The 27,495-nt window shown below is 41.8% G+C and overlaps 1 protein-coding gene across 2 annotated transcripts in view; it reads right to left on the reverse strand.

Moving 5' to 3' along the window:
- The window catches only part of CRYBG1 (crystallin beta-gamma domain containing 1), a 195,140-nt gene that overhangs the window by 15,576 nt on the left and 152,069 nt on the right, over positions 1–27,495 (reverse strand). For both annotated transcript variants that reach the window (XM_072141862.1, XM_072141863.1), the window contains 5 exons: positions 17,210–20,033; positions 11,197–11,244; positions 8,433–8,551; positions 6,007–6,157; positions 4,520–4,659 (listed from right to left, as the gene is read on the reverse strand). In XM_072141862.1, the coding sequence (XP_071997963.1) occupies positions 4,520–4,659; positions 6,007–6,157; positions 8,433–8,551; positions 11,197–11,244; positions 17,210–20,033 (3,282 nt within the window). The remainder of the gene's footprint in view (positions 1–4,519; positions 4,660–6,006; positions 6,158–8,432; positions 8,552–11,196; positions 11,245–17,209; positions 20,034–27,495) is intronic.

The following is a 27,495-nucleotide window of genomic DNA, read 5'->3' on the forward strand; positions in this document are numbered from 1 at the left end:
ATCCCATGTTATTATGATAGTATTTTTTAATTAAATGAGCCAGAACAACACATAAAAATCTGACTAGTAGAACAAAGATACAATAGGGAAAACTTTGCTGGTCTTTTTTGGTATTGCATAGTCACTCCATTCTCCTTCTGGTTTGCTGCTAAAGAAAAATCCCAGGCACAAGTAGAGCTTTAGAAAATGTATTAACGAGCCAAAGCCACTTTAATGAATCAGACTGAATAGAACTGTCCCAAGGAGCCACCTAATGATAAATAACCCCCTATATCTTTTTACAATTGAAAAGGATTAAAAAACAACAGTTGGGGAGTTCTACCTGTTGCTATCAGAATTTTTCCTACTTCAGATAATTCAAATTTAATCACATATGCATACTATTTGCTACATTATTTTCTTTTGTTAATTTATTTTTTTCAATTAACAAGGATTACAACTGCTACATTTACAGTACTACAGTGCATCACCTTAAAGTTTGACCTACAGATCTGCCACTTGATGGGAGCTTTGAGGCTATAAATAAACGTAATCTACATTGGGGCTGCAATTATCATGTAAACATGGCATGGAAAGAGACCTGTATGTGTGCCAACAATTAAATATGGGGAAAACACTACACAACATGTAGTTACATATGGAAATGTGTAAGCATACACCCACTCATTAAAGCCAGGTGAAATACCATACATTGCGTGATATGTGAAGTGATCACAGACATATTTCACATAGTAAAAGAGTTCAGTACAAAAATCTCACTTATCAAGCTCCCCATACTTTTTTTCAATGTAATGCTAGTAAAAAGTACTTATGCATCTCATACTATATATTTGTTTGAGGAACAGAGACTGAGCTCCTTTTATTCTGATTCAATACTCCTTCTATTAATCCCATACCACCTTTTACATAAGGTACATAAAAAATTCATAAGGCTGCAGCCTCTACTATAGAAAAAAAAATATATGGAAGACAGGGTTAGGCTGCCTGTGCTGGTGAGCGTCCGGTATTGACACTATGGGGCAAATTTACTTACCCGGTCCATTCGCGTTCCAGCGGCGGCTTCTCCGCTCTGGATTCGGGTCCGGCCGGGATTTAATAAGGTAGTTCTTCCGCCGTCCACCAGGTGGCGCTGCTGCGCTGAAAGTAAACTCATCGCGCCGGAATGCACCGAGCTGGACCAGGTGAAGGTAAGCGGTCCTTATGCGACACATTTTCGGTTTTTAAATGCGGCGGTTTTTCCGAATACGTCGGGTTTTCGTTCGGCCACGCCCCCCGATTTCCGTCGCGCGCATGCCAGCGCCGATGCGCCACAATCCGATCGCGTGCGCCAAAATCCCGGGGCAATTTAAGTACAAGCGGCGCAAAACGGAAATATTCGGGTAACACGTCGGGAAAACGCGAATCGGGCCCTTAATAAATGACCCCCTATGTGTCTGTAGGCAGTCTGCTCCCAGACACATAGGGGCACATTTACTTACCCGGCCCATTCGCGATCCAGCGGCGCGTTCTCTGCACAGGATTCGGGTCCGGCTGGGATTTAAGATGGTAGTTCCTCCGCCGTCCACCAGGTGGCGCTGCAGCGCCGAAAATAATCTTAACGCCCCGGAATGCACCATCCCATAGAAGGTGAGCGCTCCCCAAGCGACACATTTTCGGCATTTAAATGCGGCGGTTTTTCCGAATACGTCGGGTTTTCGTTCGGCCACGCCCCCCCGATTTCTGTCGCGCGCATGCCGGCCCCGATGCGCCACAATCCGATCGCGTGCGCCAAAAACCCGGGGCAATTCATGTTCAAGCGGCGCAAATCGGAAATATTCGGGTAACACGTCGGGAAAACGCGAATCGGGCCCTTAGTAAATGACCCCCATAGTGTCAATACCGGACGCTCACCAGCACAGCCAGCCTAACCCTGTCTTCCATCCAGATCGTGTTTGACAAAGACCTGAGTGTAGGTCGAAACGTCACACCTTTTGATCACTTCTGTATAAATATAATAAAGTATCACTTTCTGGCATCAAAAACACGTACGGAGTGCTTGGATTTACTTGTACTTGGAATGAGGTATTCTTAAGTCACGACTACATGCTGCAGCAACTAAAAAAAAACCTTTAATATAAAGGAAGGAATTATACTGCACATATGTATTTATATTACAATTGTTCCAAGTGGCTATTTTCACTAATTCAAAAAATGTGAATATACGCAGTATATTCAATATGCCCATTGTATATGTTTTTATGCTGCCTGTGGAAGTAATTTGCTTAGTAATTCCCATGACTGTTGTCTTAAAGGGATTTTCCCTTGAAAGAAGTCCACAGGATAGGGCCAAACTTGCTGATTGATGGGGGTCTCGGTGGTGACACCCCTACATATCAAGAGAAAAGGGGTCTGATGTACCCCGTTCCTGAGTTGAGCAGAGGAGCCAGTCACGACTTGGTTGCCCGTTTAAAGGAAACTTGTCACATTTAAACTAATGACAGGTTCCTACAACAGAATACAAGAGGAGGAGGTGCACAGGATTTTCTTGAAAACTTATAATTGGTGGTAAGAAGGGAGGGGGGTAAGTGGGAGCTGTGTTTGACGTCGATTCTGTGATTAGATGGTTTGCACGCAGGAGGGAGACACCCACCCAGACTCGAAGGTCTATGCCGGCAAGGAGCAAGGTACTTAACACATTTTAATTTCTGGTGAAGCAGTGGATCTTTAATATAAAATCAACTTGAGGAGTAACTTATATATTGCTACATTAGGGTTAAATGTGAAAACATTATGAGGAGTTTCCTTTGACGTAGCATTTTTTACCTACAAGGTAAAAACCTGAATATATGTGCTTTTGTGGGGAGCCAAACTATCTGCAATGTGGCTAAGGAGTTACACAATGTGCCAAATGCTTCTTGGCTTTGTACCAAGAAGTGGATTTTTTTAAATACCCCTGCTAATGACAGATGAACTTTAATATAAGCAACCAGAGAAAAAAAATATACAAGCCATATCAGATTGCCACTGTTATTGTTAGCAGAAGCTTATTCAGATCATTCTACATAAGAGCAACTGTAAAAGAAACTTTATTTATGATCAGAACTCACAGAATGGGGCACATTTATTTACCCGTCCGGAGGAGTTTACAGAAAGTGCATTGTCCGACGAGAATGCACTGTGCTGCGATTCACTAAGATCGTGCGCCCGATAGCCTGAATGTGTCACTTCCCCGTTCAGGTCCGCCAGAGTAAACCTTCTTCTTCCTGGTGTATGTAAGTGCTTGATCTTGCGACACAAGTAGAAAGTGAAATCACGCGCTCAGTCGTCCGACCGCACAACCCCCCCCCCCCCGACTGCTGCGCCAAAATCCGATTGCGCGAGACATAATCCCCTGTTAAATATCTGTCACAGCCACGCAAAACCCGAAAACGTCTGCAAGTCTGACGAAAATGTGGGGCAGTGGACCCTGAGTAAATAACCCCCATTGTCTCAGCATACAGGATAACATCTCTGTACTTCAGGAAGCATGCAGTCCATGTGCAGGAAGCAAGGAAACATGTCTGTGCTGTCTCTTACTGTCTCAGAGTTTTTTTTTAAAAAAACATCCTAACTTTATTAACATTTACAATATTCCTTGACAAAGGTTCATACATGCAATACATACAGAAGTAGTTGTTGCATACAGTAACACAGTATTATTCCAACAGTTATTACCTAAAAACTAGTACTCTACCAGGATATCTGCAATTTGAGAGCCATCTGTACACAAAAGCATCTGCTGTGTAGCAACAGACCCATAATAACAGACCCAGATAAAAATTTCACTAAATAGTTTTTTTAAATCACTACAAAAGCATTGTGTTTTTGCAGCAAATCAGTGCCGAGGAAACCTTAAAAGAAGTCTTCTACAGCCAATATCTAATCTGACTACAGGCGGTCCAAGACTTAAAGGGGTATTCCCACAAAGGCAAGATTCTTAAATATACTTAAAAGAAATCTACCACCAGGATTAAAGATTGTAAACCAAGCACACTTACATGCTGGTGTGCACCCCATTTGGCAGGATTCACTTTTCTTTAAGCTTTTTATGCCCTTGTTTTTAAGAATAAAATGCTTTAAAAACTATGCAAATGAGCCTGAGGGACTCCAGGCTCAATTAAAACCTATGGAACCCGGAGCCCCTCGGGCTCATTTGCATAATTTTTAAGTATTTATACCCAACTTGACACAAAATTCTGCACATAAAAAGGGGCGTTCTGGTGCACAGTTGGACAGTGCACCACATTACGTCAAATTGACAGGATTGTTTTGCACACCCTATGTTAAAGGTGCACCAAAAAAAGTTGGTACACTCCGACGGATCAGTGCAGAGGGCACCAGATTCATGAAGAAGTGCAACACTTTTCATGAATCTGTAGCACCCTGCGTACTCCACAGGCAAACTGCACCTAGTACAAGGTGCATATTTGATAAATATGGACCAAATGGTGAGCCATAGTCAGAAAATTAATGAATGAATGTATTTAATGTACTTCCTTACACTCCACAATGCACTTTAATTGAACAGGTTCTCTGTAGTCTCCCATACACCTGCACTTCTTCTGTGTCATCATAATATGAAGACATAACACCAAGACCGTCTGGATCCGTAAAAAGATCAATTCGACAAATGCGGTAATCCTGAAATAAAAAAAAAAAATCAAATCAATGTTTTACATATTATAAAAATTATGAAATGATGACTGGATCCCTTGTACATGTATCCCCTACTACATACAGTGTGATTTCTGTACCTTGTTCAACAACTTTATATTTTAGTTTTTCTCATGCTTTAGTATCGGTGTGCTGGCTGGATTATTACTATTTCTCCTTAGGAAAGGCAGATTAGTTGCAACCTACATGAAAACTATGTAGTTTATTTAGTTTGAAATCTACATAAGATATTTCTGTAAAAATTATTTTGACTCCTTATAGTACTAAGATGCTCAGATAAAATGGATTATGGACTGAGGGGGGGGGGGGGGGGAGGACCCTGCCTATTACATGTTAAATGTGTACCCTGTCTGGGCTACATTCAGTGGGGGCCTTCACCAGACTGACACTCAACACATAACATAAGATAGGAGTTGACCCTAGAATTTTACTGAAACAGTGAACAAGACCTGTGATAAAATCATGATAGTGAAGGGGCCAGAACCCTGCTCTGGCTCATGTAATATGTCATTCCTAGCTCTGTCTGAACAGTTATCTGTACTGATCTAAAGGGACCATGAGACCACTTTTCATAACTTATCCTCCTGCTTTCAAGAGAACAAGGGGAGAAGACACACCCCTCCCTAATCATGACATCATCAAAGATCATTTACCAAGCAGAAATCACATGTGTACCGTGTTGTGCATAGACCAGAACACAGATGATGCTGTAGAAATGTACGGTATATATAGTAGATGAATTAAATTAAATGTGAATGCCCGGATGAGAATACCCTTTAAAGAGGTGTTTATGTAGATGAAAGAGGAATCTTGATCTGACATGTAGTGATTAATTGCAATTTGTCTGTTCCTTGCCAAGTCCTGCAATGCTCAGGAGGAACAGTATCTATAGTTATTAATGTAAATGTGTAGAATGCCACATTGACTGGAAGATAAAACCAGTTTTGACTTCACATATCAGCTCCTCAAGCTGTTAACAGAAATGAGATTCTGAGAAGATGCAATTAGATGGGAAAACACAGCCACACCTGAAGAATATAAACCAGACTTTTCACCAGCATGGTGACCATTAGTACCACGCACTTATACAGACCCCATCCACATACTGACAATGTTTCAGTACAAATAACTGTCACTGTATGTGGTAGGGGAAGCAGGATACTGTCTGTATGCATCCTGTCAGTATAAAATAATAACTTATTAGATAAAAATACTTTACTAAATGTTAGAAAAGGATATTTATTCAAAAGCTCAGTATTTGCCCTCAGTAAATTACAGGAGATGTGACATAGCTTTATAGTTTAACATTTTTACCTTAACCACATGTCTTATTGAACCAATGATGACTGGTGAGTGGGAATTTTCATCCTGCGATTCATTTCCCCATGGGTCAGTGACTTCTAAGTCACCTTCCTCCAGTGCTATGGTCCGCCCCTCGTAATTTGGAAGTTCATAAAGTATCCAGCTAAAAAAAATATTGTTATAAAGTTCATTAATATAATGAATTAGAATTCATTACAGATATGTACATATAATCACAATGTAACGCAGTACAGCACAATGCATCGAAACCCTCTATATTTGTGCAATACTTTCATATTCAGAACAGTACTGGGATTCTGTTACTATCCACACTGAATGACTTCTGCTGTTGTACAGACTCCTAGTACCTGTCAGCAGGGGATTCCTCAAAAGAGATATCTGGCAAGCGGCAGAGCAGGAGCCACATCATCAGGGAAATACCGTATATACTCGAGTATAAGCCGACCCAAGTATAAGCCGAGGCCCCTAATTTTACCACCAAAACCTGGAAAAACCTATTGACTCGAGTATAAGCCGAGGGTGGGAAATGCATTGGCCACAGACCCCACCAGTATATAGCCAACCAGCCCCCTATAGTATACAGCCTGCCCCCAGTAGTATACAGCCCATCTTGCCCCCAGTAGTATACAGCCAGCCCATCTTGCCCCCAGTAGTATACAGCCCAGCCCAGCTTGCCCCCAGTAGTATACAGCCCAGCCCAGCTTGCCCCCAGTAGTATACAGCCCAGCCCAGCTTGCCCCCAGTAGTATACAGCCCAGCCCAGCTTGCCCCCAGTAGTATACAGCCCAGCCCAGCTTGCCCCCAGTAGTATACAGCCAGCCCAGCTTGCCTCCAGTAGTATACAGCCAGCCCAGCTTGCCTCCAGTAGTATACAGCCTGCCCCCAGTAGTATACAGCCAGCCTGCCCCCATGTAGTATACAGCCAGCCCAATGTAGTATACAGGTTGCCCCCAGTAGTATACAGCTTGCCCCCAGTAGTATACAGCCAGTCCCCAGTAGTATACAACCACCTCAGCCTGCCCCCAGTAGTATACAGCTTGCCCCCAGTAGTATACAGCCTGCCCCCAGTAGTATACAGCTTGCCCCCAGTAGTATACAGCTTGCCCCCAGTAGTATACAGCTTGCCCCCAGTAGTATACAGCACCCCAGCCTTCCCAGTGTAGTATACAGCCCAGCCCGGCCTGCCCCCAGTAGTATACAGCCACCCCAGCATAAAAAAAAAAAAAATAAACTTATATACTCACCCTCCGGTGGCCCCGATGCGCAGTGCTGCTCCCCCCATGTCTGCGCGGCTCGTCTTCAGGCTTCTGTGCCCGTCTTCCTTCTTCTGCGGGGCGCCGCCATTGCTCTCTCCCGGGCCGGCGCCTAGTATGACGCTCCGCTGCTGACGTCATGCTAGGCGCTGCATGGGAGAAAGCCAATGGCAGAAGAAAGATGACGGGCACAGAAGCCTGAAGACGAGCCGCGCAGACATGGGGGGAGCAGCGCTGCGCATCAGGGCCACCGGAGGGTGAGTATATAAGTTTATTTATTTTTTTAAAGTAATTTTTATTGACTGACTGCTGTATTGACTCGTGTATAAGCCGAGGGGACGTTTTTCAGCACATTTTGTGTGCTGAAAAACTCGGCTTATACACGAGTATATACGGTACCATCTGTCCATATATGATGTTCTACCTCTCCCAGGGCTTCCCCTGACACAAAGGTCTCTAAATTATTTCATGGTATTCAATTATATAATAAAGTGCCCAGACAGGGATTTGAACTCACAACCTGCACTTTCTACTTGCCATACAGATACTTGTTGTCAATAGGAGGATTTTTTCTGACTAGAGCTTCCATAGAGATACACTGTGACACAAATTATGTATTTTGGGTTTTCCTTAAACATATACATTTAATTTAACAACCTTCACCTTGATTGTTACTGGCGGCCCCCAGACATTTGCATTGCATTTCTAAACACAATGGGGCACATTTTCTTACCTGGTCCATTCGCGTTCCAGCGGCTGCTTCTCCGATGAGAGTTTGGGGTCTTCTGGCGATTCATGAAGGTCCTGTGCCCTATGTCCACCAGGTGTCGCTGCTGCGCCGAGGTCCGCCGAGGTGCGTCGGAGTTCACTGATCTCTTCCGGGTGCATATAAGTATGGCGCGTGAGACCAATTTTTTTTTTTAAATACAGCGTTTTTTCTGAATCCGTCGGGTTTTCCGACGGCCACGCCCACCCAGATTTCCGTTGCATGCAACCTGGCGCAATTGCGTCGAAATCTGATCGTGTGCGCCAAAATCCCGGCGGAATTCGTCGCAAAACGGAAAAAATACCAAAACCCAACGGAAAAACGCGGATCGGGCCGTTAATAAATGTGCCCCATTGTACACACCCAAAGACATTTATTGTAGAAATGTAATTTCTTACCATCCTCGTACAGTTTTAATACAAATTGTAGGTGAGAGCTTCCAAGAAGTACAGTCATTGACATCGGTAAAAATTTCAATCACATCACCTCCATGTTCAGGCTCTGTAAGAATCACCACCTGTAAAAATGTAAAGGATAGAACTGATCCTTTGTCATGTAATGGGTACAAGAAAACCCTTATGCAGGTCTACATATGGATAAACACTGCTGTGTTCTATTGATGCAAGATTTGGCTCACATGAACTGACTCATATATAAACCGCCAGTGGGAAGACGGATTCAGAAAAGTAAACTTGATCAGGGAAATAGTGGTACTTAGAGGCCAGTCCTCTTTACCTGCAAATCATTAAATAAGATGTCCCAACAAAAGCCTTCTAAATTATCCCAATTGTTATAGTAATATTATTAAGAAGAGTTAACAGCGCCTTCTGTTGTGCAGATATGCAGCACGGTAGTTTAGGGTTTGGGATTATAGCCTTTTAGTGCTGGGGACCTGGGTTCAAGTCCCAGGGTCAATATTTGCAAAGAGTTTGTATGTTCTCTCTGTGTTTGCGTGGTTTGCCTCCGGTATCTTCCCACACTCCAAAAACATACTGGTAGGTTGATTAGATTGTGAGCCCCATTGGGGACAGGGACTGATTTGGCAAGCTCTGTGGAGGGCTGAGTAATCTGTGTGCACTATATAAAGAATTATATTATATACCTTTTTAACATACCCTCACTGTGCAAGTCCTAATAGTAGAGAAAGTGGGAAGGTTCAGAGGAGTCAAAATTAATGGCAGTTTATAACAAGCCCCATAATGCTTGCACCTTCTTCTGATTAGACCTTAAAGGGGTATTCCAGGAATAAGCATAATTCATATACAAATGAGTCAGTAAAATATAAACTAATGTGTAAGTTGTTATTTAAAGTTTTGCTCCCCTTAGCAGAAAAATGCTATTTCCATACACTGTAATAAGGAATTAAAATGCTACTGGTGCTTTAATCAGTCCGTTATGATTTCCTCCACGCAGAGCAGACACAGGACAGAAGATGGCCGCTGATCACATGTCCACATCACATGTCCTGAGCCGGCCTGGGCAGGTTATGTGAGCACCACTATGTTTGGCTGTAGTCGGTTAGTTGCAGTGCATGCAGTATGGCCAGTGTTGTGGTGATGTGCAGTGATAGCAGTTGACACACATCATTACTATGGTAGCAGAGCAAGTCTATTAGATCATTACTGGGAGTTGAGCATAAGAGGGAGGAGGAGTTACTGAGAACTGACGGATCTTGGGACTTGTAGTTTCCAGTGGCGGTCATCTTGGTGATAACTCCGCATATTTTAGAGAGGCCATAACATTTTGTGAATCATAAAAACAAACTACCGTATATACTCGAGTATAAGCCGACCCGAGTATAAGCCGAAACTCCTAATTTCAACACAAAAAACTGGGAAAACCTATTGACTAGAGTATAAGCCGAGGGTGGGAAATGCATTGATTACGGCCTCCCAGTATATAGTCTGCCAGCCCCTGTAGCATACAGCCTGCCCAGCCCCTGTAGCATACAGCCTGACCAGCCCCTGTAGTAGGAAAAAAAATAACACTGTACTCATCTTAGTAGGAAAAAAAATAACACTGTACTCATCTTTCCGACGTCCCCCATTGGTCCTCTTCTGTCTCAGACTGTCTCAGACAGAAGAGGACCTACAGGTGATGTCAGAAAGGTGAGTTTTGACTTTATTTTTTTACTTGACTCGAGTATAAGCCGAGTTAGGGTTTTTGAGCACAAATTTTGTTTTGAAAAACTAGGCTTATACTCGAGTATATAAGGTATTTAAGCTCCGTTTTGTGACTAATGACATTGAGTTTTGTTACATTCATTTATTTATAGCATCAAGGGTTTTTGTATCAGACGTTCATATTCCCGGAATACTCCTTTAATGCTTTTGATTAGCTGGGGTCACCTTGGTTCAATAGTTGATATCCACACGAACCTGTGGTAAAGTTCTTTATGTGACCACCAGAAATGTAGTACGAGCATTAAGAAGTTGGGCGCTCCTAACAACTCTGGCATCTTGTGGAAGTGGAAGAATGAATTACATTTGCCAGTCTTGAAATTCCCTGTAATGCATCTATATTATTAAAAATGGTTTGCTCATTGAACATCTTACATTATTCATAGACAGTTATGTTTTTATTTAAATTTTTTTATTGGTTACTGTTATCCAGTAACGGCATCTTTTTATAATCTTCCAATTAGTCAATGTTTACCACTGAGGGAATCATTAAATGAGAACCTTCATGGGAAAGGGGGTTTGTTTTTAAATAAAAAAATGTCCTCTGAATATTTTACATTGTTTCTTAAATGTGCTTTTATGTTATGAAAGAAACCAGTTCAAAGTACAATTCCTACTTAGTATACAATGATTTTTATACAGGCAGACCATGGGTTACGTACAAGAGGTTCCGTAGGTTTGTTCTTAAGTTGAATTTGTATGCAAGTCGGAACTGTATAGTTTATAATTGTAGCCCCAGACAATTTTTGGGGGTTTCTGTGACAATTGGATTTTAAAAATGTTGGGTTCTCATCAGTACCAGGATTAACAATAAAGCTTAATTACAGCCACCTTTGATAACTGTTATAAATGTTTATAGTAGCCTAGGGCCAGTAAATTACCAATTAACCAGAGTTCTATTTCTAACTAGGGGGCGTCTGTAAGTCAGGTGTTCTTTAGTAGTGGACCGCCTGTATATGTCATGCTAAAGGATTCTAATTACCTTTCCCGGTCTTGGGTTGATTTTTTCTGAACCTTTCAGGGAAACTTCCTGCAATGAATAAAACACAATAGTATATTTGAGAATAGACATAAAGCTCTTCCCATGCAATTATATAAAAATCATAAAATAAGCCGTTCTACATCTGTGCTATATATATATATCATAGTCTGCAAAAGGAGGAGGGAAAGAAGGAATCCAACAATGCTGATTTTCAAATTTGTGGAAACTTATGAGTATATATTTATATACATGGTCTATAGTGCTTTTTGTGAAGACAAAACTGCCAGACAAATCTACAATGATGAAAAACTTTTCATTGGAATTATAAAGCCCTGTACAAATGATGCAGCTAAATGGGTTATTGAAAAGAAACAGCAATAACCTTCAGCTAAAAGGCAAATATTTAAATGTATCTTGAATACAAAAATCGAATACCGTATATACTCGAGTATTTTACCACCATTGGGAAAACATACTGACTGACTGTAGTATACAGCCAGCCCCCATGTAGTCTACAGCCAGCCAGCCCCCTGTATTATAGAGCCAGTCCCCTGTATGCCAAGCACATAAAAAAATAATAAAAACTTAATACTCACCCTCCGGCGAAACTCACTCACCCCCGATGCTCAGTGCGGCTCCCGATTCTCGGCACGGCTCCTCTTCTTTCTTCTCTTTGCGGTAATAGCTGGCAGAGTCACGTCCATGTGATCTGCTGGCGGGCACACACTATGATGCGGTGGTGTCGCCGCTGACGACGTAATCAGTGGCGACACCGCAGCGTCATAGTGTGCGCCGGTCGGGAGATCGCATGGATTTCATGCTCCCGGCTAGAGAAGAAAGAAAAGCTGCGCCAAGGATCCGGCCTCCGGAGGGTCATTATTAAGTTTTTTTTTTTTTATTGACTCGTGTACAAGCTGAGGTGAGGTTTTTTAGCACATTTTAGCACAAAGCTAGAAGGAAATATTTACATAAAAATATTCCAATCACTCAAGTCATACTCAAGAAAAAATGCATTCATTGGGCTCAGAAAAGTACCTTAGGGTATTTCACATACTATATGCATCACCTTGAGATGCCTACATTCTCTACAAGTCCAAACCTAAATACTTTCAGACTTCAAAATATCAAAAGGAGGTCAAGTGGATTGTGGAGTGAACAGAAAAAAATATTTCTGAAAGTTGCAACTTGCACAAAATTTAAGGACCTTTACGGCACCTCCACATTTGGTGTAAAGAAAAGAAATTTCAGTTTGTATCAAAAAAATCTGCTTGTGTAAAATGTAAATATTATTGCAGATTATATCCTTATATATTGTGGTGAAATCACTTCTAAAAATCTACAGAAAGATTTGACATGCTGCAAATCTATTTTTGAAATCTCCTCCACTGAACTGCTTAAAGTACAACGTTGTGGATAAATCTGGACAAAAAAAATCAGATCTTATACAATTTAACTGCAAAAGGTACTCCTATATATATGTTACTTATAGTATGGTGATGTCAAATGTTACATCAGGGGGCTAGTCATCTACTTTCTATTTCTAAAACACACACCAGTAGGTCAGTGTGCTTGGTCTAGAATCCTTGATTCTGGTGGATGTCCTTCAAAGACGCAGTCTTTTTTAGATAATTTTACGCTCCCCTCCTTCAAAAATCTATAACATTTTCATTTTTCCATGTACAGAGCTGTATGAGGGCTTAAAAAATCCAAATGGCGTGAAAAAAAAAACCCATTTACGAAATTCTTGTGGGCTTGGTTTTTACGGCTTTCACTGTACGCTCCAAATAACACCTTCTCATTATACTTTGGTTCAGTCCGATCATGGGGACACTACATTTATATAGGTTTTATTGTGTTTTAATACAATTTTAAAAAAAATTAGAAATACCTTGAGAAAAACAAAAACATTTTTTTGTACACTTGATGCTAATAACTTTTTCATACTTCGGCTTATGGAGCTGTTAGAGGTTTAATTTTTTTGAAAGAAGAGCTGACATTTTCATTGCTACCATTTTTGAGGTCTGTGCGACCCTCTGAGCGCTTTTTGTTACATTTTTTTTATATGTTGCGAAAAAGTGGGTGCCATTTTCTGTTAGGGGATTTAAAACCAGGAATAACAATTATTATATTTTGGTAAAACCAAACATTTTAGGATGTGGAGATACCCAACATGCTTATGATTTTACTCATTTTTATATTGGTTCTAGGGACGGGGGGTTATTTGAACATTTAGGTTTTATTATTTATTTTTTAAACTTTATTTTTCTTCTATTTTTTCAGCCCTGCTAGGGTACTTTAATCCTTTTTATACAATAAAGATAATTTTTAACCCCTTACTTTGCAATTTAGTCAGTTTTATTGCTGTTTTGGCTGTAAACAAAGAAGTGCACAGGAGACCGCGGCACGGGACATACTTTAGTGTACAGAGCTGTTTAAGGTGTCATTCATTGCAGGACTACATGACCTCTGATAACTTTTTATTTAAATTTTATTTATGTGTTTCCAAATAGCAAAAAAGTGGTAATTTGGACATTTGGGTGCTATTTTCCATAACAGGTAAATAATGTTATTTATATTTTGATAGATCTGACATTTTGGGACTTGTTTATTTAACTTTAGATGTTTTTAAGGACTTTTTTTACTATTATTTCAGGCCCCCCAGGGTACTATAATCCTAGTGGGTCTGGTCACTCATACAATGTATTGCAATACAACTGTATTGCAGTATATTGTGAATATACTGCATCTATATTTCCGGCAGACTATGTATTGACAGGTATGTGAGCCTTTAAGAGGCTCCCAACTGTCATGTCAACCAACCATGACCACCGATGACTATGCCAGCACAAACCACGGCAGTTAGAGGCAGGTGTCAGCTGACAGGCTTATCCTATGAGCTCTCTCCTTTATCTGGACAGCGCATGCCTACAAAACATTCCCATAGAGCTCAATGAGCCAGCTCCAATCTTTTACTGTCTAGGACAGGGGAAGGGAAGACAAATTATGGCAGACAAATTATTGATTAATATCGATCGGCATTGTGTACATCTAAGACACATACAGCGATGATCACTGGATGCAGGCAGGGATGTTACCACTGTCTGCATCCTTTGTGAGACCAAGGTGCCATCGCCGCACCATTGCTCAGGTGACAGCGCCTGTGTCACAGAGTGGAGGAGTATCCACTCCTCTCTATGACCCAGGCGCCATTGCCTAAGCAACGATGATGAGAGGCCGCTGAAGGGAGAGCGGGTAGGCGAGTTTTCCATTTTTTTTGCTGTGACTACCTATCCACTGGGGGTGAGTATGTGCTGGCACTACCAATGTACTGGGAGGCATGTGCTGTGACTACCTGCCTAGTGGGGCCTAGGGGCATGTGATGGGGCTACCTGTCTACTGGGACGTATTTACTGTGGCTTCCTATCTACCTTGGGCATGTGCTGTGGCTACCTATATATTGGGGAGCATCTACTGGGGGGTCATGTGCTGTGGCTACCCACCTACTGATGGCATGTACCTGGGCTACCTTTCTACTGGGGGAATGTGCTGGGGCTATCTATCTACCAGGGGGATTTGCTATGTACTACCTATACATTGGGGCATGTGCTGTGGCTACCTATTTACTAGCAGGCATGCGATGGTGCCACAGTTACCTATCTACTTGGGGGCATGTGCTGGGGCTACCTGTCTATTTGGGTGCATGTGCTGTGGCTACATATGTACTGGGGGCATATGCTGGGGCTACCTATCTACTGGGGTAATGTGCTATGAATACCTATATAATTGGGGGCATGTGCTGTGGCTACCTATCTACTGGGGGGGCGCATGTGCTGTGGCTACCTATTTACTAGCACACGTGTGATGGTGCTTCCTATCTACTGGGTGGCATGTGCTGCAGTTACCAATATACTGGGGGGCATGTGCTGTGGCTACCTATGTACTGGGGGCATGCACTGAAGCTACCTATGTACTGGGGGCATGCACTGAGGCTAACTATGTACTGGGTGCATGTACTGAGGCTACCTATCTACTGGGGCCATGTACTGGGGATACCTATCTACTGGGGGGCATGTGCTGTGGGTACCTAGTTACTGGGGACCATGTGATATGGCTACCTATCTACTGGGGGTATATGCTGTGGCTACCTACTTACTGGGGGGCATGTGCTGTGGCAACCTATTTACTGGGGGGGCATGTGCTGGAGCTATCTATCTACTGAGGGCATGTGCCTGGGCTAACTGTCTACTGGGGCATGTGCTAGGGCTATATATCTACTGGGGAAATGTGCTATGAATACCTATCTAATTGGGGGCATGTGCTGTGGCTACCTATCTCCTGGAGGGCATGTGATGTGGCTACCTAGTTACTGGGGGCCATGTGATGTGGGTACCTATCTACTAGGGGCAAGCACTGGGGCTACCTATCTACTGGGGGTATGTCTTGTGGCTACCTATTTACTGGGGGGCATCTGCTGGGGCTACCCATCTACTGGAGGCATGTAATGGGGCTACCTAGCTACTGGGGGGCATGTGCTGTGGCTACCTATTTACTGAGGGCCATGTACTGGGGCTACCTATCTGCTAGAGGGGAAGTGCTGTGGCTACCTATCTATTGGGGAGCATGTGCTCTGGCAAATGGGCCATGTGCTGTGGCTACCCATCTACTGAGGGCATGTACCTGGGCTACCTTTCTACTGGGGCAATATATCTAATTGGGGGCATGTGCTGTGGCTATCTATCTCCTGGGGGCATGTGATGTGGCTACCTAGTTACTGGGGGTATGTGATGTGGCTACCTATCTACTAGGGGCACATACTGGGGCTACCTATCTACTGGGGGGTATGTGCTGTGGCTACCTTTTTACTGGGGGGCATGTGCTGGGGCTACCTATCTACGGGGGGCATGTGCTGGGGCAACATATCTAATGCGGGGCATGTGCTGGGGCAACATATCTAATGCGGGGCATGTGCTGGGGCAACATATCTAATGCGGGGCATGTGCTGGGGCTACCTATCTACTGGGGGCCATGTACTGGGGCTACCTATCTACTGGGGGCCATGTACTGGGGCTACCTATCTACTGGGGGCCATGTACTGGGGCTACCTATCTTACCTATCTACTAGAGGGGTAGTGCTGTGGCTACCTATCTACTGGGGGGCCATGTGCTGTGGCTACCTATCTACTGGGGGGCCATGTGCTGTGGCTACCTATCTACTGGGGGACATGTGCCATGGCTACCCATCTACTGGGAGACATGTGCATATTGTATGGCACAGAATTACATTTTAAAATGTGTGGTGTACATCGCTCTCTCAGCCATAAAGGTTTCAGATGCCAGCCATAAACATTAAACATGATACATATTCTGCAATGATTGTGTTCAAAAATGAGCTGTGGCTATAATGCATTGTGTTATTTGTGTCCTGGCTAAAGGGCAAAGAAGGAAGTTAATAAACTACTATAAAACCTGACACCTAGTATGGGTTAGATTTACTGCAATCTATGTGGCTTTTGTAAAAGCTGTCTGAGCAGTTTGCCAAGGTCTTTTCTTTTTCATCTAGGAATATTTCAATGTAGATTATAATGCATCTGAAATGTGTCTGTACCTGTAGTTTGAACAATGAATTCTATAGCTCCACCTACCCAACGACCATATAATTTATAGGAATAAAAACTAAAAAAAGATTATGTTATAAAGCTAAAAAAAATCACAATGAGGAGGTCCAGAAGATTAATTTCACAAAAGTTGCCCCCAAACCTATTATTTCTATCTTTGAACATAGGCAAACAGATTTTCCAAATGAGCTACATTATAAAACATTGGTAGGCTGGTCATTCAGGAATAATGCTCTCTCTTTAGTGTTAAGATGTAAGTATTGCAGAGGCATTTTAATTCATTTAGTCTAGTTAACCCCTATAGGTCCACAATACTATTGCATGTAATTACCATTGTGCATCAAACAAAGGTCTCCTTCAGTAACTGCTACAGTAATGCACAAACACACAGCACTCACCTCAGTGCTATCTGCAATGGTTTGCTCTTGGCCCTTAAAGAAAAATATCTCTGAGGAAGCAGGTTTGTCCAATGCTAAAAGGTTGGCAAAAGTGGGCATTGTCTTGTTCCCTTCAGGTGTAGAATGTATTACATCTAGGTGGCCATTAGATTCAGGCAGTGCTACTTTCAAATCACCGTTTACACGACTATTGCCTTCCAAGCTGCTCTCCATGCTGGGCATAGGTGTGGATATTTGCTGCTCTGCAGAATCACTGTGCAAGAATCCAGAAGACGACGACTGTGTGAAAGCACCTTTACCTTCTGTAACCGAGGTGTGAGCAGTCTGTACAGAGTCTGTAGTTTTAAGATCATAGGTTTTGCCTGAGGGAGTAAACTCCTTCCGGGGTGTGTCAAAGGAGGTAGTTATAGAGCTGACTGTTGTTACAGTAGGAGAGAACACATTCTCGTCAGACCTTGCTGCAAATGGAGACTTAAAGCTTGAATAAATAGATTCTATTCGAGATCTCTTCACAGCTACATCAGTCACATCTGCATTTTCCTTGTCACATGCTTCCTGTGGTATTGAAAGTGGTTCTGCTTTTGATCTCAGAGATTTCAATAGCATGCTTTGGTCAGCAGATGCCCGTTTTGGCTTTAGTTTCTCTGCAGTTTCTTTGCTTTGCATCTTAAACAATGCCATTGGTGCAAGGTCCTTTGCCCTGTCTTTTTTTCCTAGGCCAAAAGAGAATGCCTCATTATCCAATATCTTTTCCAAGTAATCCTCACGTATTGGGGGCAACCCATAGTATGGACCTGGTGATTTAGGGGCCCTCGCCTTTTTTCTTTTTTGAGGCAAAGTAGATGGACTTTCAAGTTTTCTGATGGTTTCTGCAAATTTCTCCATGTCCGAAGATGAATCTAGAGTATATTCCTCATTTGCCATGGAGTCATTAAAGCTGCTTTCAGGGCTATGCTGGGTGGGTGGGAAATGTTCTTCCTGAGTCATGGTATGTTGTAGGTCTTGGTTTGTACAGGCAGTGTTATGAGGGTCAACTGGACATCCATTTTGAAATACAATATGGTCTGGAAGGTCAGACTCTTCCACACGGTTATTAGGCTCAGAACACGCTGCAGATTCTTCAACATTCCCGTAAGGAGTATCCTTGTTATTAAGTTCAGCAGAAACTGCATTTACTACATTAACCTGCTGAGCTTCATTGTTGACATGCTTTTCCAGCTTTTCACCTGCAGCCTCAACACTATTTTGTATATCCAAGTCATTTTCTGGGCCAGAGTGATTCAGTGTGCTGGTCATATCACCTTGTGGTTCCTTAGTTTCATATACAGATCCATCCTCCATTGAGGCTTCTGGACAGGATATAATATCATTTGTAACATCTGATAAGATTTCGGCGTTTGGTTTTGGTGAAATGATCTCATCACAGATAGTTGGTTCACTTTCATTTCGGTCAGAATCTGGTGAAAACTTGTCTTCTGGTGAGAAACTAATGGGAACGGAGCAATTCACAGAGAACTCATGTACAGCATCTTCACTTTCTAGAGAATTATTAGCATTCAGACCTAATAACTCTGATTTATTATTGGTGTTATTAGCATCTTTTGTAGGACACTGTAGAAGTTCCTCCTGCTGATCAAGCGTGGGTTGTTCCTGTCCTGCAGGAATAACTACATCAGAAGCCAATGACTCAGCAGTTGGCAGACTTTCCTTTTCATTGTGAATTGGAGTACTTAATATATCTGATTTTCCAAGAAGCAGTTTTTCCTTAAAATCTTCCCCAATGGATTGCACACCTTCTGTATCCGTTTCTTGATGAGAGGTATCATTTGGGATATCATCGCTGTTTACTCTATTAATTGTATCTGAATCTGGATTTCCATTTTGAATACCTTCTTCAGCATTGACAACTTCATTGGTCTGAATTGTCTTGGAGTCTGTTTTTGATTCAGGTGATTTGTTGGTGTCTTGCCTTTCAAGGTGTTGGGTTTGTCCTTCTCTTTCAACTTCAATAATTTCGTTGTTGCCTTTTAACTGAAACTGATCCTTGGATGATACTGTTAAAGGCAATATAGAATCCACTTCATCTGAATGCAGAGTTTCCAAATCTTTAGTTAGACTCTCATTGGTATCTTCTTTTGAAACCGCACCCTCAGGTGGTTCTTTTATGGAGTTTTGTTTATTACCCATATCTGGATTCGCCAAATCTTTAACTAAATAATCTGAAGTATTCTCAGATGTCTGTGACAAAGTTTCCTTAGTATTTCCATCTAGCTGCAAAGCATTAGTCTGTGTGCTTGTATTCTTACTTAATGCATCAGAACTACTGGTTTGGTCAGTAGGAGGTTCTTTGTCTTTTTCATTCTTCTCTGAAGGCAAAATACTTTCTACTGAAAGCTTATCTGATGCTGCTGATTGAAAGCCATTTCTGCTGTCTTCCATCTGCATCTGGTTTGGTGGAGTTAAAACAGTGGTTTCTTCTTTCTTTTTATCTGCCTTTATTTCATAATTACTATTTTCAGTCTTCTTTACACCACCTGAGCTAGAATTGTTGGCTTGTTTACCTGATGAGCTATTTTCTTTGGAATTCGTCCCCTTTACCTGTTTCCCAAAGTTCAATTTAGCTCTTTCAACATATTTCTTCTGCTGGGAAATATTCTTTGTTGCATAAAAATCGATTTGCTTGTGGCTTGTTCTTTTACTCTCAAATAAAGAAACTTTGCTTGCAATGCTTCCTTTTGGTATAAGTGCTTCAATGGTACCTTCATCTACATTATCAGCCACTCTAGGCTTTATGTGAAGTTCCACATTCTTTGGTTTTGGAGGTCTGAAAATAAGAAGATAATGGATTACTGCATATTTTCTAAACTTAAAACAGCTTTATCTATCAAATTATTTAATAGGTCATGTCTGTTTGTAAACAAACAGGGCTTCAAAAGAGTACAACCTCACATATACCACTTAAAGGTTTTTTTTTTACAGAATGAAGATAATTTTAACCCTTTACTTCACAATTTTAATCAGTTTTATTGCTCTTCTTGCTCCTATCACTGCCTAGTCAGTGTAAGATTCAGCAGTGTGTGCCGACACTAGCCGAACAGACATTTCCTAATTCCTCTGTGCTATGAGATGCCGTGTGCTGACAATGTGCTTAGATTATCATGGTACAAGGTTTACCTACACTTTCATTTAGTTTCTTCAGTTTCTACTAATATCTGACACCTAGAATAAGAGAAATGAGTCATGGGATTGATATAAGACACAATCAATGACACACTCAGCCCTGCTACATTACCTATAAAACACAAAGTTAGCACTGCTATGCCTTCCCCTCCCCTGGGATCAAGACCTTATCTTGAGTGTAGTATTTGTAGAGCAGGTCTCCTCTACATGTTGCTGCTGGGCAGGAAGTGCCTCTATCTGTTGTGCTCTTTGTCTCCTGCAATACTAGAAAAGCTATAGGAATCTGCCCAACCAAAGGTAGGAATTTATGGTTGTATCTAAGGACATCAAAAATATAAACACCAGAACTGATAGAGACAGGTTGGAATTATATCTGTGAAATGCTGTGTCTTTGTTAATAACACTAAATTAGAGAAAGTGTTATTTTGTTATTCTGAGCATATTTAAGAATGTTGCCTTCATGAAAATAACCCTTTAAGGACATATTATTCTACGAGAATTTGTTTTATTCATAGTACTATTCCAAAATTAGTTTTTATGAGCTTTAAACTTTTATTAGGCTATAAATAACATCTGGCATAAAATAAGGGGAAAATGCCTGGAGACTCTGGTACAATTGTCAAAGGAAAAATCACATTAGCAACAAAACTACCTCCCTCAATGTATGGCACACATTCTAGGATTCCACCTCATTTACAGCAAATTCAGCTATTCTAAATTAAGGCAGCTTACATTTAGTAAAATAAAGCTTAAAGGGGTATTCCGGGAATATGAACGTCTGACACAAAATCCCATGATGATATAAATAAATGAATACAACAATACTCAATGTCATTAGTCACAAAACGGAGCTTAAATAATTTGATTTTATGATTTACTAAATTTATGGCCTCTCTAAAGTAGGTGCAGTTATCACTAAGATGGCCGCCACTGGAAACTACAAGTTCCATGATCCTTGATCTCAGTAACTCCTCCTACCACTTGTGCTCTGCTCCCAGTGATGATCTAACAGGTTTTCTTGCTCTGTTACCATAGTAATGATGTGTAACTGCCATCACCACAACACTGGTCATACTGGATGCACTGCAACCAACCAACTACAGCCAAACATAGTGGTGATCACATGACCTGCCCAGGCAAGTACAGGACATGTGATGTGGACATGGACCAGCAGCCATCTTGTGTCCTGCAACCGACCGCGCGGAGGAAATTAACGGACTGAATAAAGGGCTAGTAGCATTTTAATTCTTCATTACAGTCTATGTCATCAGCATTTTCTGCTATAGGGAGCAAAATTTTAAATAACAACTAATTACCCATTAGCTTATATTTTGAGTGCCCACTTGTATATGAATTATGCTGATTCCTGGAATACCCCTTTAAAATCTAGGCTATATATATCAACAGTTTTGTGTTGGATTGAATATAAGGAGTACAATTAGAAAATTTCTAGCTTTACTAGCTAATTATATGAATTTGGGTGATTTGAATTCTTTTCACAAACACAATCTAAAAACCTGAAGTTCAGCATTCCAAAATTACAATAACGCCCCTCATATGTTAAATTCAGCATTTTACAAAAGTTTTCTTTGAAACTATGTTATGTTTTCTTTGCAGTTGTGTTAAAAAAGAAAATAGACATTTGTGCGAATGGCAATAAAAAATGATATGTGAATCCTTCCTTTTAAAAAAAAAATAATAATTAGCTTGAACTTTAGTGTTTGCACGAATCTTTGAGAACGTGAAGCAATGCAGTTGGTAAGGAATGAAAAAAAATATTTAGTGTGATGCATGAAAAACCTGATGTGCAAGGTAGGGAACAAGAGCAAATAAAAACAAAAGCTTTAATCCAGGTGTGATCATTCAATGGTTTGTATAGTGAAAAAAATTAGAAAGTTAGAAAATATAGAAAAAGTTTTAATAGTGCATTATGATAAACCCTCTCGATCACATGGTTGGCACATAGTATGCATTAAGGTACTAGGTCTCAGTGTTCAAACTGTATCTCTATATGGCTGTGAACAATGCCTAGGCAACATAAAAATGAACCAGCAGAAATATTGCACATGTTTTGCTTGTGTAAAATGTGATCTGCAGCAGCATGCCATTAACCTTATATGTGAAATCCTGCCAATAGGTTCCCTTTAAACTGCCAACACTACTTGCCTCTCCCCTCCCCTCTGATCCAATGGTGTGTTTCTGTCATTGACTGTCTGCATTTGCAAACACTGGCTAAACAGACAATTCCCAGCTTCATTCACATGGACTTATGCTTGCCCGGTCGTAGTCCAAGCAAGCACACAATGATGCAATGGAGAAGAAGAAACAACGCTGCCTGACTGTACATAAGGGAAAATATGTTGCATGCTCTATCTTTTCCCTGTGTACAGAATGGTACAATGGCACACATGTGTGGCACCATACTGCCGCCGGTTCGCCATAACAGCCTATGCAGACGTATATATCCAGCCCCATGTGAATAGGGCCTAACCCTGGGCACAGCAACATACTGCTAAAGGTCAGTGATAGAATATGACTGTAATGGGCTGTAGACTTGATGTTAACACTGCAGTAAACTGACACAGGCAGAGATGGGAGGCACCATGCTGGACCAGAGAGGGGGGGAGAATCCAGCGTAGGCTTATTTGCTCTGCTCCTGCTGTCTGCGAATAAAAATGGATAATTCAAGACAAAGCCATACCATTCCATGTTTATCCAGCCAAATGTGTGGTTACATTTTGCCTAGTACTGAAGTTCTGTTTATTCAAATAATGGGGTCTATCTTACAGCTGCTGTGTCTGTATAAATATTGGAGCTAGGACACTTTAGAAAGCACAGTAACCACTTATTTCTTTTTTATTGGTGTTGGCAGTGAACAGAAGACCCCACACCTATCAACAGACTGCTACTGCATATCGCTAAATGTTCGACGGGAGTCTGTCAAAATAGCTACCAGAGCGAGTGCTCGGGATGACATAACCCAGTTGCAAGGGAGAAAGTGGTTGGTTCCCTTTCCGTTATACATTAATGAAATTTCCATCTTCCATTAGAATGTTACACAAGTGCTTGGTAATGGAAGCAAAACCAGGCCACTCATAGACCACATATCAAAAGCATAGAAAACACAGTGGGGGATAATTATGATACGCTGGCGCTCGTGCTTCTGCCTCTTGATGTATCGGGGCTGATTGCAGCGCAGCGTTTATCCTACGCCAGACGTATGAAGAGTTGCCGGCGGCAGCAAGTGTGCAGGCGCTGGGGACAGCCTGGGTAAGAAGGGTGCTGGCGCAGGGCCTGGGTTGGAAGTTTGGTATGACACAAAAGTGGTCTGAGCCTTATTAAGTTTTTAGCTTTAATGTGGATTTTTAATCATTTTAATTTATTATTATGTACACTTACAAGGATTGTGAACAGTAAAAAGAGAAAATGGAAAAATACCAGAAAAATAAATGTTAATACCATCACACTGAATCAGACAACTATAGTTTAGTAAAGTTTTCCTATTATTTTCTCATTCAATTGAATGCTGCACAGTTCTCTTCTCGTTATAAATAGGCAACCTGTAAGCATACGGTACATTTGCACAGCACATATGAGGGGTGTCAGGCTTGCAACAAGGCAATATAGAACATACATTCTTACTGGATAACAAATAGTATGTGCTAAATGTACTTTAGGCTGCTCGTTAACAACTAGTGATATTGCCATTACCCTAATAAGGAGATTGACTGAATCTGCGAGGCTTAGTTTATAGGGCTATATATAACACGCTGTCATACAGAGAATTCTCCAGTCTAGTCCTGAATGAATGCTTCCAATTGTGAATGCACATAATCTGTGCACACAACCACACATTCTGCCAGTGTCAGTTTTCTTCAGATCAGATTACGACCGCTCCTTAGGAACATTGTGCAAATCAATTATTTAAAGTAGAGACAAACATAGAACTTCATATTCAGTTGTTTGGTCAACCCTTTCATCATACTGAGCACCAACTCAGCTAAATTGTGTGCAAGCCAAAACACAATGCTACCTAACAGATACTTTCATCACTTTCCTTTCATTTCTCAATAATGGCCATTTTACAACTTATTTCATCATTTGCAAAATTTAGCAATGTAAGACCAGTGTTTGTTGTGATTGACCACTACATCTGTGTGCGCAGAAACAGACTTCAGACTGCCATCATTAATAGATGGAATAGTCTTGTCATGGGGGGTAGTCATCATGACCTCACACAGAGATTACAAGTTACATTATGAGAAACAAGTTAATGTCCAAATTCTTCTTCATTTTGGGGTCTATGAGGAATTCATAGGAGGGTGACTACTAAAATATTAAAATCTTAGCAAGCAGCTTAGCGTTGTTTCCATTCAGCAACTAGAGTTTAGATAACACATACAAAGAACAGAAAATGTGCTTAAAGAGGACCTGTCACCTAAATTTTCAGCACTAGGAGCTGCTTACTAAAGAAAGCAGCTCCTAGTGCTTGATCAAACGCTGCAGTGTTAGAGTGATAGCGTTACCGGAAACACTGCGGCGGGGTACAGTGTAATCATCGAGCAGCTTGCAAAGCTGTCCGATGTATTCATGAGGGGGCGGTCCGAGGCGCTGCCTCTTCCCCGGACCGCCCCGCTAGCTCCATAGGCCGGCAGTGACTGCCGCACGCTAGGCGGCAGTCACTGCCCCTAGCCACGCCTCTCCCCCGCCCCCTCATGAATACATCGGACAGCTTTGCAAGCTGTCCGATGATTACACTGTATCCCGCCGCAGTGTTTGATAGCGTTACCGGAGGTTTCCAGTAACGCTATCACTCTAACACTGCGGCGTTTGATCAAGCACTTGGAGCTGCTTACTTTAGTAAGCAGCTCCTAGTGCCGATAAATTGGGTGACAGGTCCTCTTTAATGCTGAATATTATTTAACTTCATTGCACTGTATATCTGCTGACTATACTGTCAATGTTAGTCTAAGGTGGTGCTTACTTAAAATCCCAGTACAAAGTACAAAGAATATGCAGGTATGTGTATATGTAAGATTACTGTAAAGTGCAAAGTGCTAAATATATAGTCATTAAACTCGTCTTCTTAGCAAAGCCTTGCACCCACAGAAGCAGTGAAATACAGATTAATATAAAAAACATTACACAGAAATGAATGTTTGACTACAATATAGAGCATTATCCAATGTTTGTAGGTGTGCCTTACTGCAGGCAAAATCCAGTCTTCAAGGCACTGACATTTCGGTGTCAGGGTTTTGATCACTTGTTCACTGCTGTCACTGTAAACTTGACAAGCAAACTGGCAACCCCAGCAGTTAAGCAAGAACAGGAATAGCAGACCAGATGATTAATGGGCTGGACGCTTCTCACTGTATCATTACTCATTCAAGTATCCTGTGTTTTCTAATAAACTAGCTTTCAAATGCATTTTTTTTTTTTTTTTAAATTCCGTTTATTAATGAAACAAACAGCAAATCGATATGTAACATCATGCGTCATATCAAATACAGTCAGTACATGTATATTTGGACAGGCATGTGTCTCTGAATAGATACAACAATAGAATTAAATTACTATGTGGGACCAATTCGCATGTCTGTCTCTTTTTTTTAAATTATTTTTAAAGAAGGTAAAGAGAAAAGGAAACAGGAAACATTGTGTATAGAATGTCAGCCCGGTAGGGCTCTAGAAAAGCTAAGCAGAGGGTTATAATAGGGAAATGGGGAGCGGAGGGGTTTGGGTGGGTATAGGGGGTGCTAAGGAAGTAAGGGAAGGGGTGTCAGGGGAGGTGCGGGGGGGAGGGGGGGAGTGGAGAAGGGAAGGGGAAAGGGGGAGGGTAGTGAAGAGGGGTGGCTGGTGGGAGCATGCCCCTCCCAGGAGAAAACCACCGCGTTTCAACCTTCAAAGTAGTGCCCTATATTCGGGGGATTGTTTAAATTGAAGCCATGGCGACCATGTTTTGTGGAATTTCTCATAGGTGCCATTAACGGAGGAGGTAAGGTCTTCCATATGCATTAGGTCATTCACTTTCGCCACCCACATAGCCATGGTTGGCGGTGATGTCTGTTTCCAAAGTATCGGAATGCATGCTCTTCCGGCGATGATAAGGAAACGAATAAGAGATTTCTTATACCGTTGTGTGGACATGTCGCAGTGATGGAGTATGAGGAGGGGGGGTTCTAAGCTAGTCGTTTCTCCACATAGCACAGTCAGCGTCCTCCCTAGTTCTTCCCAAAATGTAGACAGTATCCTACAAGACCAAAACATATGTAGGAAGGAACCTTCCTCTTCACCACATCTCCAGCATACTTTAGATACTTGTGGAAAAATGGTATGTAATCTGGTGGAGACTCTATACCATCGTGCCATCAGTTTGTAGCTCGCTTCTTGGTATCGTGAACTGATGGAAGCGGAATGACAGAGTTCAAAGATCCTGTCCTTTTGTTCCTGAGTCAGCGAGATATTTAAGTCATCTTCCCATTGTCTGAGATATAGAGGGCCTGGGTCTTCAGGAATTGACAGGAGACAGGAGTAAGCTAATGACAAGGTGTGTCTCAAGCCGTTTACATTGCCGCAAAGACATTCAAAAGTGGTCTTTCTCCCTACATATTGCTCGCATGGGGGTAGTGAAGTCAGGTAATGTCGTAGTTGGGTAGTTCTCCAGGCTCCCAGGGGGAGAGGTTCAGTCAATGCCGCTAAGTCTGGGGTCGTCATCCAAGTCGCATCTCTAATGAAGTGTTCCGCCCTGAATCTCCCGGCTCTTCTCCACTGTCCGAAAACAGGGTCATTCAAGCCAGGGGGGAATTCTGGACTACCGAGGATTGGGGTAAGGGGAGATGTCAACGGTAGGAGTCTGTCACGTACTAGTTTTGATTGACATATCTTCAGTGTGGGGCCTATTGTTGGGTGGCATTTCAGAGATGTCGTTTTGGAGGACTCTAACCAGGGTAGGACTTGTAGCGGTAACTGTACAAAGGATTGCTCAAGATAAGCCCAAGGTTTAGAGGTATGGTTGCAACACCAGTCTAGGACTCTCGCCATGTGGGCAGCATTGTAGTAGTTTCGAAGGTCAGGGAGTCCCAAACCACCCGATCTCTTGGGCCTGA

The sequence above is a fragment of the Engystomops pustulosus genome, chromosome 3, assembly GCF_040894005.1.
Source record: "Engystomops pustulosus chromosome 3, aEngPut4.maternal, whole genome shotgun sequence".
Taxonomy (NCBI): Eukaryota; Metazoa; Chordata; class Amphibia; order Anura; family Leptodactylidae; genus Engystomops; species Engystomops pustulosus.